Below are 13,087 nucleotides of genomic sequence, written 5' to 3'. Positions count from 1 at the left end.
TGACGCGTGCAGTCGACGTTCAAGTTCTACGAAGTAGAGCCACCTTAACTACGAGAGTGTACCACTGACCAGACGTCAGCGCGGTCTCTCATCGGTGATCCCGACTTCCGGTTCTGAAAGAAACAAACAAATCTCGCGTAAAATGTTTGAAATGTTTTTTAACTTATTTGGCTCGATTTCATAGCGATTTCCTGTACTTTTTCTTCATCGAACTTGGAGGTAAGTAATAGATTGCTTGCGTTTCGCCTTATGGGTATTCTCGCTTAATTTGGGCGTTGTTTCTACGCTGGTAATACGTCCAACTATATCATGCAGAATCGCCGTAATGACGCCCATTTAAAAAGTTGTCTTACAATAAACACATCTGGTCTTTGCATCACAGTTGGCGTTTATGTAAAGTTGTACAGCCTCGCCGAAGAAGTGCCTGATTTGAATATAATATACACTTTGTATCATTGACACTTTCAATTATTATAATTTCAAACGCTGGTGGTTTTGGGATTATATTTTGAAGGACAATATTTTGAATTGATCTTACAATCATGCAAGATTCTAATGGCATCAATAATTAAATTTAATTAAGGCAACGTTACCCGTATACCATAACAATTAATTTTAATCATAACACGCTTATGAACAGCATTTTGTGGGGGATTTCAGAGCTATTTACAATAAACTGTGCAGGCAAAATCAATATCACGCGAATATGGCCTGTCTCTTTCAAATATTAAACTGCTATGCTACATCAACAATGAAAAGTACTTAATTTAATTATTTTACAGTTGAACAATAATGTAGGCTTTAATCCATCAACCTCAGATATAACACCATATAATTTTCTTTGAAAAGTAGAATTATTGTTTCAAGAGTATCGGTTTACATATTTTCTTTGATTTTGTTTTGTCTAGCATAATATAAGAAGCCAAGATGGATGGCTCAGATGCTTCAACTGTCTTTAGACAAAGCGTCAAAGATTCCATCAAAAAATTGGAAGATGGTGTTCTCCACTTAAGGTAGTATATGAGAGTAAGGCTTTTGTAAAGCTGGATTATGGATTAGATTTAGATCAGAACTTGGATTAGGCCAAAGATTAACAGTTCTGGTATAATGGGGCATTTATTCATTGTATCATTTTAACAGTTCTCAAATCCAGAATGTAACAAGTGCAATTGGTAGTGTGAAGACAAGCAGTATGAATGCCACAAGAGTTGTTGAAAATCATTTTGAATCTGCCAGAAAGGAGATCCTCACAGCACTGGAGACACGCAAGGCGTTTCTCTTGACAACCATCAAAGAAATCGAAACACAAGATTTGGAACCTTTGACAAATCTAAAGCAACTGCTTGATAGCGATCTGGCATTAATGAAAAACCAAATTACAGAAGGTAGCAGCACCTGGACCAAGCACACATGCTACAATTCTAATTTTATATAAATGTTGTACATGTTGAGAATGTTCATGTATGTAGCTGTATTTATATCGCTTAGGTCATTCTGTACTAGAGCAGGAAGATGATTTAGTTATGAAAAATGAAAAAGAAATAAAGAAAAAACTGCAACCATTACAAAAGAGGTAATTTCCAGGAACTTCAATTTCAAGACTATCATTCTCTATGCATAGGTATACACATAGGTATGCAAGGAATACACCTTCAAAAACAACAGTGTTATAACCAAGGTAGGGGGAATTCATCACCTATATTATTTTGTCTCAGTTATCCAGACATGCCGTGTGCGGCTCAAAATCTTTCAGTGAGCATTGAGGACTCTGAGGTTGGCAATATCATTGAATCCATTCAAAGCCTGGGTGATGTGCAGATGTTGGGTTCACTACAGATTGTAGAACTGGTTGAACAAGCTGGGGGGATCTTGGTACAATGGGATGAGGTATGGTGAATTGTGAATGCAAGCTTTTTTTAATTGTTCCACTTGAGCATTCATCTTCGTCCTGATTAATTTAGACATTAGTCGAGAGCGAGTCGTTCACCGAAGGCAGTATGGGAACGCAGGAATACATGTTGCAATATTGTCAGGCGGATAACAAAGTCAGTTCGGATGATGTGTTCAATACCATATACCAAGGGGAACAAATGTCTTATCTTGTGACCGACATTGAGCCTCACATTACATACACTTTCCGTGTTTGTGGGAGATCAGGAAACAAAGAGAAATGGGGTCCTTGGAGCGCATGCAAGAATGGTGTTACATCACTTGAGCCGCATGGTAGGTACATGACGTATTTCCAAATGTATGGCCACCGAATTTCCTGTTTAAATCTTCCTCAGATCCACAATATCTTAGTAGTTAATACAACCATATATATCTTACATCAGAATGGTCCCAGAAAGACTGCAAAAACAAGAAGGGAATTGCCATTTACCAGCTGAGCAACGACAGACGTACAGCAACGAAAGTCTTCCCGGAAAGCTCTAGAGTTTTACGGTCTCGTTCGATGAGTTATATCATTGGCAATACTCTTACGTTTACTGTGGAAGAAACTGGAGAGCCATCGGCTAGCGACGTCATCGGAATGATCACCCAATACTGCATCATAGACAACAACCAAGTTTTGACTGGAGTCACTGGACCTGAATGTGTTGGGGTGAACTCAAAAGGGATAATACATGTGAACGGAACTAATATGACGACAAGGTTACCTCCGTTTAAGCGAGGCACACAAGTTTCATTTGAAGCGCATAAGGTCTCTGGAAAGAAACTTAGAGTGTCTGTAGGTGTTGATGAAAAAGAAGTCACATTGGATTGGACTTTAATCAATGAAGTTGAAAAGCTGTATTTTGCTATGTGTTTTGGACAATCTGGGTGGCAGGTCACTATCGGATGACGCACAATTGTATAGAATAGTGTTGAAACAACTGATAAACTGAAAGAAAGTTATACATGAAAGTCGTAGACGATACTTAGGGTGAAATAATAGGGTGAAAGTAGAATTCTTTCGCAAACTAGACACTTACAAATAGGCAAATTTGCATTGGTATTGCATGCTACAAATCTATAAATTAGCAAAGGTCGATGATGATTATTATCTTTAATGAGGAAAACTCAATTGATTTTCACTTTGATATGGGGAGAACCTAGTCTTTTCACATGTTATATTTGTCTCACCAAACAGGTATAGCAGTGTTATATATCAAACTTAGCTTTGACATAATTTTCTATTCTAGAAGGCCACATTGGCCACACATTTTTAAATACCTAATCTAGAAATATTCTATTTAAAATCCTAGAATTAGTTAGTCACATTATTAGACACTTATTATTATTGAATAACATAGATTTTTAATAGTTTTGTTAATAACAAAGTGGTATGTTGTTAAAGATATTTAAAGATTGAAATAAATAAAAGATGATGTAAAACTTACCATAAAAAATATCAAATTAAATCATCAATTATGCACATCCAAACTGTTAATTCCTGCAATTATTTCTTTGGCTTGGACAAGATCTCATCAATTTCCATTTTAATAAAAGTTCCAAAACTTGGGTCTTCAATTTTCTCCAAAGCTTCATCGAAATAACCTCATTCGATTGTCCAGTATTTGAGAACTCCTTTAGTTCTTTGGCATATTCAATCCAGACACATTCGGCACAGCCACTCATACAGCACAGCTCGGGAGGTGGGGGTTCAGGGGGAGCTGAAGACATGACTCTTACCAAAGCTAAATAAAGAAGTTTACAAAATTTTTGAGGGTCAAAAAGTGAGAAGTCTCATTGAGTTTGTTGCAGGATGAACCGGATGTATTTGGAGCTGTGTCTATGCTTAAATGGTTCAGGTATGCACATTTATAAAAAATTGGACAAAAATTGGCCTGTTCTATATGTATTCACCCCAGGGAAAAGGGAGAATTTTAAGCACTGCAGTCCAAAATCCATCCAATCCCATTTGAACATAACACTAACAAGCAAATAGCTATTAATGCTTTAATGCCAAGAGCCTTTTCTCAACATCCATAACTAATCCACTGCTAGCGAGGTGAACCCAAAAGAATTTTGAGTTAATGTTATTCTACTTTATCTAACTCCAGATGAAGTGTGTATGTATAAACTTTTGAAATCTCAAACAAGAATTTCAAAATCATTTGGAGTCAGATATCAAAAGAGAAATGTTGAATGATGTTATTTGAGATATTTTTCATAGTGGTTTCATCCAGGGGGGGGAAGATGGATAAAAATTGTGTATTTTTGTATAAAGTTGTTCAGAAATTATGAATATTTCACTTCAGGTGGGTAAAATAGACGTACAATTATAACGAGGAATAATAATTACAATACTTACTAGTAACTATTTGGAAACGTTTACAAGATCTAAAAGCCATACGAGTCTTGACAATTTTTCTAAAAGTGATGCTATAAAAATAAAAAAGCACTATCATTTAAGTTTTTAAAAGGAAAATAAAGAACTGAAAAGATTCTTTAGATTAATTATGGATATTTCCTACTCCATATGCTTACTTTTTTGCCTTCTTTTCTAGTTAAAAAGCTCATATAACTTTATTGACATTCCGGTCTTAATTTCGCGGTTTTCACCATTTTGTTTTTTCTTGCAGATTCCGTTTCATCGATGTGATTGGCTGATTCCCTTTACAGGGGGGGACCGTAGTAGTGTTTATTGCCTCGCAAAATATTCTGATTTCGAAAAGTTTTAGTGTGATTTTAGTTAAGAATTTTTTAGGTACCGTAAGTTCATAATTCTCTCATTTCTCTGTATACACGCGTAAGCATTGGAGAGTTTATTAAATACAACATAAAACACGGTGATTTTAAGCCATACTCACAACCAGGTCACTTATATTGTACACTATATACGCGCACTGCTCCTAACTTGCACAAATACGCGCAATACCTTTTTAAAGAAATATATTTTGAATTGATACAACCTATAGAACATTGTCCAATGAAATAAATCTCTCTAATAATAATAATTGTACACTACAAAGCATTGTTTACATGTAAACAATAAACAACGCATTTTACAATAAATAAACTATCTACAAAAACGACTTGAATCCTTAGATATTTAAGAAACCCAGCAGTAGTAGCCACGACAACTAAAGCAATCAACCAAGTGCAAATTAAAAAAATGGACAATTCTCAAAATTTGAACGACCCAAATTCGGTATCTTACCCAAAATCTGAAGGCGGATTTGATGCGAAATTTTCGTACACAATTCAAAGGAAAACATGTTTGCCACAACTCGGAAAACAACCGACAAAAAATAGTGTCAAATTTATTTCAAATTGTGCCGCCAAGAAAACTGATAGAATTTACCAAAGTTCCAAAACGTTTGGGTTGTTCAGATATGAAAGAATCGCCCCATAAAATGGTAGCTATGAAAACACAATGCTTTTAGTAAAAGGACCTATAGTATTTACCCTAAACGAACGGTACATCCATGCAAGAAGTTAAGTTGGTTATATTTTTTGTTATATTTAATTGGGAAGAATGAAGGGCATAAAATAGATCGAAGCGAAAAGGGATTTAAATGTCTAGGCAGACGAAACCACTCAAGTTGGTGACATCTTTACGCCCTTCATTCTTTGCATCTATATATCGGATCAAATTTAGAAATAACCTACTTTATGAAATATTTACTATAAAATATATATATATATATATTATTGTAGAGCAAGAAGATAACTAGAGTTCTTAACGTCTTATTTCTTTTAAACAGTCAACCAAACATCCAACATTTAACCATATTGAAGACCAAATTAAGGTGGCATTGGGACGATCTAAAGTTTGTTGTTCAAATAGAGTTTGTTGTTCAAATACAGCTGTTCAGTTTAACCCTGGGTTAACACAGTTCTGAGTCGAATACCTTTTCAATTATGCTTCTTTCTCGTTAGCTGATCTATATGATGCCACCTTAGGTCTTGCTGCATCACCTCTGTGATGCAGTATTCCGTATGGTTTGTGCTGGTTGAAACCAACCACTCGAGCAACAACAAGGCTTCATCTAAAGAACTTAGTGCCGTTAAGACATTTAAAATTATATACTGCGAAATTATTACGACGGACATTTGGAAAACAAGTTAAATAGTCTCTACTTTAAAGAACACCCTAACTAGTATAATGGTGTGAGACGGCTTTAATCTTTTTTTTTTTTAAGGATAATTTACTTCTTAATCAAGAAAGCTGATATATTATTGTGCAAAACCAGTTACTATGGTGAAACGTACTTAAAAAAACTCGTATTAGAGGAATGCAAAAGACTTAAGCCTCTCAACGTCCCAACAAAATTTCAAGTGGTATTTTAATGGTTAGATTTGACGCCATCCTGTTGCTGTGCAACCTCCGCAAGGCGGAGGAGGGGGGGTGGTGCAGCTCTACGTTTCTAGGGAACTGCCCTGAGATCTCTTCGCGTCAAACCATGCCAGTAAAATACACCCTAGCACCCAACATACTGGGCACATAATAACAACAACGAGCTAATACCTGAATATAAACTAAAATTATTAGACACTAATTATATGTGACGATATTAAGTCGCCCAAATAAAATGGACTGCTGTCTCTAGCAACTATACGTACCTCTCAAATAAATTAATTTATATGGGGACCTGCCATTACCAGCCTAGTTTCTAGGTACCAATAATGAGAAGCAATGTTACTGATGACCACTATACTTAGGTGCTAAGATTTGATAATTCTTAGATCTAGAAACATCAAACTTCATCAAGAACCTTATTAAAATCGTTTCAAAGTTTTGTGGAGATTTTAAAAACTTCATTCACCCTAAGGGCCTGACCAAAATAGGTCAGTTTCTAAGACTGTATCAATGATCAATTATGAAGTCATAACGGAAAGATCTAGCCTAGAGTGACGTTCAACTGTTTTTAACAGAAATTCTAAACCACACCCAGGGGCTGGTAAGGACAAGTCCTCATCATATGACTTTTTATAAACCTAAATCGATTCGGATTTTTTGTGATATTTGGACATGGCATTGCGGGCACTCTGTAAGAGGCAGCGAACAGTTCTCGCAAACAATACAATGATTACAAGGACATGTTACCATACACCTCCTCTGAACCCTACAGACGACACAATGCAACCATTCACGACAATATATAACCTAGAGGAGAGATTGAATATGGTTTGTTAGATGTTGTGGCTTAGTTCTGTAATAATACAACCAGGTGAAGGTTAGCGAATTTTTTTACGTGAAAAATACGAGGGGGTAGGTTGAAAGTGAAACACTGAATAAAACATTGCAAAGCAATAAGTACTAGACTAGTCAGGCTTGTATTAGAAGCAACAGTCAGCACTCAGTCAGACTAGCAGCACTGCAATGATCAACTGACATTGAGAATGATTAAAAGTGAAACAATGAATAAAACATTGCAAAGCAGTAAGTACTAGACTAGTCGGGATAGAATTAGTGGCGACATCAGTACTCAACATCAGAACAGCGGGCTTTTAGGAGCAACAATCAATTAACTCGTAGAATATTCTCTTGGTTAAAGTCCAAGCGATAATCACACTGATATGAAGGAATATTAAGCAATATCAGACTGACAGGGTCAATTGGAAGGTCACTTACCCTATCTAATCTCTCATTATCCACTCTTAATTGCTGTTGTATCTGTTTTAGGACTGTAAGAGGCTCCTTTTCAATATCACTAGATTTCGTTAAAATTTCAAGATAAGAGCGTTCGCCACTTGTGGCACCATTGCCTTCCTTGGCGGTTTGAGGCGAAGATACCTGGAAAGTGAGGTCAAATCAGGCTGCAATCTTTATCAGAATGCGATCAATCTTTGTCATACTACCTTTTCTAATTTAAGAGTCAGTTCCAGTCTTTCCTGTTCAGCTTTTCTTGCACGGCTTTCGGCGACATCAGCCTCTTTCTTCCACGCCTCACATGCGAGCTTCGCTTTCGCCCAGGCTTGCTCCCACGACGCCAACTTCACATGCGCGGCTGAGAGCTCTTGGGACAACTTGTCGATGTCTGCTTGACTTCCGGATAAGTTGAGTGGGGAAGTGAGTTGGGGAGAGGTGAGCTGTTTGGGGGAGGGAAGGGGAGGACCAAAGGGTTCACCAAGCAAACCACCAGGGTATGTCCTCATCGTTGGACTGTTTCGGTAAGGATTACTTCCCTGAAAATATAATTTCATTTAATTTCTTTACGGTCCAGTAAGGATCATCTCTTATTGATCCAGTGTTACTACAGGAGGAAACCTAAACTAAACTAACTTTATTTACACTGGATAGCTCTATCAGTTCTAAACTGTTCTTCCTGGAGGTCCAGTAAGGATCTTCTCTTATTGATCCAGTGTTACTACAGGAGGAAACCTAAACTAAACTATTTAACTTTATTTACACTGGATAGCTCTGACTAAAATAACAACTTACCACCTTGGAAGTTGAAAAAGGTGAAAATTGATCCCTGGGCGAACATGGTGACTGAGGAGTGAAGGATTGCTGTGGGGAGGGGTCTGACATTGCTCCAGGTATAGACAACGGAGGGGTACACCCCACAGGATTGATAGAAAGGCCCTGATACGCGCTGGTGAAAACATCAGCACCTGAGAATTGGATTAAATTTAGAAATCAAATCATCAAGAGGATAACAATATGAACGAAATCTAGAAAACTGCCGGGTTATCGTGATCTATTGGTGCAAAGACTGTTGAAAAGCTCGAAATAAAGTTATAAATGATACCGGGGAGTGCTGTGCTACCGTTCAGTTCCTTTTCCAAGTCAGAGACGTCAAAGTCATCAAAGTGCAGTTCATCTAAGGCCTTCTCAACTACAGACTCGACGGTATCTGCCGCAGGATAGAAGGGAAGAGCGCTCACGGAGACCGAAGTGACTGGTGTCGAAGGAACAGAACCGGTCGAGGATGATGAGGAAAGAGTGGCACGAGTTGACGTCAGTAATGACTAAATAAGGTAAACGAAGACAATGAGTATGATATATGTATACTGGATGTATCCCATGAGGAATAATCATCGTCTGACCTGTTTCCTTCGTACTTTCTCATTATCGTCCAAATTCGGGTCATTTTCAATCGCGGCAATTCTATTCCTAATCGTCACCTAAATTGTTAAAAAAATCAAGAATATTATAGTTACAACGGTTGGAAAATCACTCTCCGGTAAATAGCGCTATCCAGTTTTCGTACAACGGTTCTCAGGCATACGAACTAACCAGCTCATCAGCCTCTCTCGAACTGCTTCTTGACTCAGAGCGCTCAGAGCCCGGGGCTTTGGGATAACTTCCGATCAGCGGTGTTTCGCCAGAATAACTTGATGACATTGATAACGAACGAGAGGTCTTCGATTGAGGAATACTCGCTTGAGTTTGGACATGACTTCCTGGAGCGGTTTGGGCTAAACTTGTGCTAAACTGCAAGAAAAAATCTATGCGTTAAAATCATTAGCTTTTGAAAGCCTTTACCCTGTATATCACCCTTTACCCTGCTATCTTAAAAAAAGAAGTTTGATTTTAGGTATTAATGGTAATACACCTTCTCATAATAATGATTGAGACCTATTGTACTTCAAAACAACACAAAGTACGTTGCATGTTTCTTACCTGACCATAATCGTTCTCATCTAATACTGAAAATTCTTCTGTACACAATGTAAAAAATGAAATAGGTTTAGAAAAATTGGACCATATCAAATCGTGGATATCATTAATCATTCCAATTAAACACTTCTATTTATTATTCACAGGAAAGGTACAATTCAACAGTTTCTAAACTTCTATTTTTTTTTGTTCACCCTATTCCCAGTGTTCAGCCCTAACAAGAACTATGTGGACTCAACTGAGTTCAAAGCCAATGCTACACTCACGTTCTACATGTGCAAAGGCACAAAATGGTCCTCTTGGGCAATAACCAGTCTGCTGCATATCATTACACTTTGTTGATTTGTAAATCTAAAAAATACAAATTTCAGTAAGATATTGAGAAAAATCTGAAATAATTTAGGCAGTTTATTATGATAACAATTAAGGCAACAACTAGGAATAGAGTTGCAGCAATTGAAAATGACCCAAATTTGGACAACAATGAGAAAGTCTGAAGGAAACAGGTCAGCTAGACAATTATTATTCCTCATGGAATAAATCCAGTATACATATATCATGCTCATTGTCTTTGTAAAATACAGACAAGCATTTAATACAAATAAAATTCTGTTTCCTTCACATTCAAGAACTGTAAGGACTTAATTGACTTGCACCAATCAATTAAGTCTTGCTCTAATTGAATTTTGATAGATCTATCCAGTGAGTATTATGAGGTCAGGGCTAACAGTGCACCGCTATAGCAACTGCAGAGCTCAGTGAGTGAAACAGAGTTCTCCGTTTTGCCTCTACCCTGATCTCATGATGCTTGCTGGATAGATTTATTAAAATCCAATCCGTGCCAGACTCAAAGCATTTCTAAAGATGCAAAGGCCAAAGTGACCATGATTCTTTGTCATGGAAAACTTGCCATTTATGGTACCATACACGTGAACAAATAAAACTTGTTAACAAGAAATTGCCAAGATAAAATAGTCTATATATAAAAGGCTTTGCTATTTTTGCCAAAACCACAAAATTCTATATGTGAAACACTGCACATGCCTTAGGCAAAGTTATATTTTCAATAAAACACCTTCATGTGACTTACCTCAGGGTGGAATTGTTGTTCGGTTCTAGTGTGGCAATACGGACAGTTGTCGCCACTTTCACAGTTAGCAGGCTCACCCCATTCATCACCATGTTTCACATTGGGACAAGGAGTTGATCTAGATATTTTGTGAAAGGTTCAAAAAGGTTGATCAATGGCTGAAAAACTAATAAACAACATAACAATTGGTTAACCTTTAAGGGTATAAGATGGTATAGCATCTTCAGCCTGTGTCGTATCAGATTAGTGATTTACAAACCTATATCTATACTTCCTAGGGCTTCTTCGACAATCTCTTGCATTGTGAAAATGCGGACAGGCATATCCTTGACGACACAATCTCGGAGGCTTCTTGCACTGTTCAGTTTTGTAATGTGCTAAGACGTAGCTTGTGTCTAGTGGAATACAATGAAAAATCATCTAAATATCACATTTCTAGATCATTAAGGTTATATCTAACAAGTAAGGTATCTCTGTTGTTACATTGTGTTTAGCTGAGACTTCATATAGACTTGATTAACATGAAATATTTTTGATAAGCAATTTTTATATAGGCTTATATTGATTAGGAAACATGTGTGCAGACAGTGATATTTTGGTTTTTAGAGTTTTTAATGCTACAGAGTTGATTAGAGTTTCTTATAAAATCATTAATTACTTCACAATTCTCTTTGTTGAAATTGGTTGATAAATTAGTTAGTTCATAGATTAAATACTTGGTTTTCAAGACAGTCAACCAGGTGGCTTTATTAGTCAGTTAATTTAGGGGAATCAGTTGTTTTTTTCCCTAGTTTACTTATTTAATTAGGACAATATCTAGGGATTTGCCTAAGAAAGATAACCCCCTAAGGCAAAATACGTTTAAACCCTGACCCTACTAAAAATTAATAAGGATCAACAGTACAGATATAACCCAAACTTTTTTGGGCACCTTTAAAAATGTGGGAAAACCATTGAAGTTCCCCAAAATACATTGTGAACTTAAAGCCCTGATATAGCTAAAAAAATTGTGGGAAAAACTCATTAAAAATACATGTGCCCTATTGTACAAGTTAAAGTTAGATTTGTCAAATGAATTATATGTCGAAATTGCCACCATGGAAAGACCAATTAAAAATACGTGCCAGAATTCACCGCATTACTGTATCCGCTTAGCACTTCCGATCCAACTGGGCCTTTAAATTTCTTATTTGAACAATTATCGCTTAGCTGGCAACATTATCGGGCGAAATATAACCGAAATGCGAACGCAATCTTTCGATATTTTGCGAAATATTTTGCCCAAAAGTACCAGTTGTGTAGGAATTTCCAACAAACAAATAAACGGGCCTTCTAAAAAATGACAAAAACAAGAGTTCCATCGCAATTTGCCGACAGACTGCAGGCTTTTTTGAGCTTGCTTAACACTCGCCAAAATATTTAATAACACAGAGAGGTGATTTATTAATTTGTTTACGAAAAGGTGCGAGGATTGTAAAAATTTTACAGACCTTGCCAACGTGGGTCTTCCAGTTGTACTTTACTTTCGGGCGCTTGTAAACCTAATTCTGTCGGTGTTTCATCTCTTTCCATTGCCTGTAACTCTCGAATATCGTAAACAGGTTGTCTTATATCGTGTGGCCCGTGTGCAAAGGCACAATGTGGGCCATTTTTAACACAGAACCCTCTAGAGTCCGTCTCGTGAACACAAATCGCTGTCTTGTAATAACGTAGATGGTAGCGCCTTTCGACATCTCCCGCTACACGATGTAAATACGGGCAGCTAAACAACGAAAAAAAGCTTTTCAGATACATCGAAGAACGGCTGAAGCTGTTCCAGACGTTGTAGCCGTCTAGTGCAGGAAGAAGAGTGTTGTTTTTGAGGTTGAAATCATTGTGAAGTTTGTGTAATGACTTACTCGTCTGATGCCGGACACATTCCAGTTGTCTCGTCGTACTGTGTACAGTACACGTCTGGATTATAATTGAAGACTCCATCTCGTTTCTTCTTCGGCCGTCGTCTCCTCTGGTTCATAAAATGCCAGTGAAAGCAAGTAAACGGCCTGTGCTGCGTGCATTTGTGCTGCAGAAATAGCGGACACTGTTCGACTCGGAACTCTTTCAGGTACCTTGCGAGTGAAACGAAAGCAGAAGCGAAATTAGCCACGGAAACGCGACGATTCACAAATCACTGCATACTTACGTGTAGTGAAAGGGTTTCTCGGTCGGGACTTGGGAATACACGGTGGTTTTTTCAGGAGAAGTCGTAATACTTTGAAGAGTCCCTGTAAGCGAATCTGTCGAGGACATAATGTTTTGACGGTGAACATGGCGCGCCGGCGCGAGGGACCCTGGGAACAGTGCCACTTGCCACAGCAGGTTGCCAAATTTCCCGCAAAAAAATTCAGCAAATTGAGCTTAAAAAACACTCAAATTACTTACTGTTTCCCTACTTGTTTTCCATT

The 13,087-nt window shown here is 37.4% G+C and overlaps 2 protein-coding genes across 3 annotated transcripts; one reads left to right on the top strand and one right to left on the bottom strand.

The window, feature by feature from the left end:
* The first annotated feature begins 104 nt into the window (after positions 1-104).
* LOC114519652 (cytokine receptor-like factor 3) lies at positions 105-3,375 on the top strand. The gene is made up of 7 exons (XM_028539821.1): positions 105-219; positions 909-1,013; positions 1,141-1,385; positions 1,489-1,573; positions 1,716-1,887; positions 1,962-2,223; positions 2,334-3,375. Exons 2-7 carry the CDS (start codon positions 928-930, stop codon positions 2,840-2,842), a joined length of 1,359 nt encoding a protein of 452 aa, XP_028395622.1. The 5' UTR covers positions 105-219; positions 909-927; the 3' UTR covers positions 2,843-3,375.
* A 1,482-nt stretch (positions 3,376-4,857) lies between these two features.
* LOC114519359 (putative E3 ubiquitin-protein ligase UNKL) lies at positions 4,858-12,982 on the bottom strand. 2 transcript variants are annotated; one of them, XM_028539481.1, is made up of 14 exons: positions 12,826-12,982; positions 12,542-12,751; positions 12,134-12,405; positions 10,903-11,038; positions 10,644-10,761; positions 9,820-9,904; positions 9,557-9,594; positions 9,170-9,367; positions 8,980-9,057; positions 8,700-8,901; positions 8,372-8,544; positions 7,789-8,115; positions 7,562-7,723; positions 4,858-7,093 (listed from the first exon to the last, which is right to left on the bottom strand). In XM_028539481.1, the coding sequence occupies exons 1-14, from the start codon at positions 12,930-12,932 to the stop codon at positions 6,917-6,919; spliced, it is 2,283 nt and encodes a 760-aa protein (XP_028395282.1). In that variant the 5' UTR covers positions 12,933-12,982; the 3' UTR covers positions 4,858-6,916. The 2 variants fall into 2 exon arrangements, with proteins under 2 accessions (XP_028395282.1, XP_028395281.1); XM_028539480.1 differs by having other exon boundaries at positions 4,859-7,093; positions 8,682-8,901; positions 12,826-12,981.
* Between the last annotated feature and the right edge of the window lie 105 nt (positions 12,983-13,087).

This window comes from Dendronephthya gigantea, unplaced genomic scaffold, assembly GCF_004324835.1.
Source record: "Dendronephthya gigantea isolate DGI-Jeju-01 unplaced genomic scaffold, DenGig_1.0 000013F, whole genome shotgun sequence".
Taxonomy (NCBI): domain Eukaryota; kingdom Metazoa; phylum Cnidaria; class Anthozoa; order Malacalcyonacea; family Nephtheidae; genus Dendronephthya; species Dendronephthya gigantea.
Note: the sequence above shows the minus strand (reverse complement) of the source record. Positions and strands in the feature narration are given on the sequence as shown.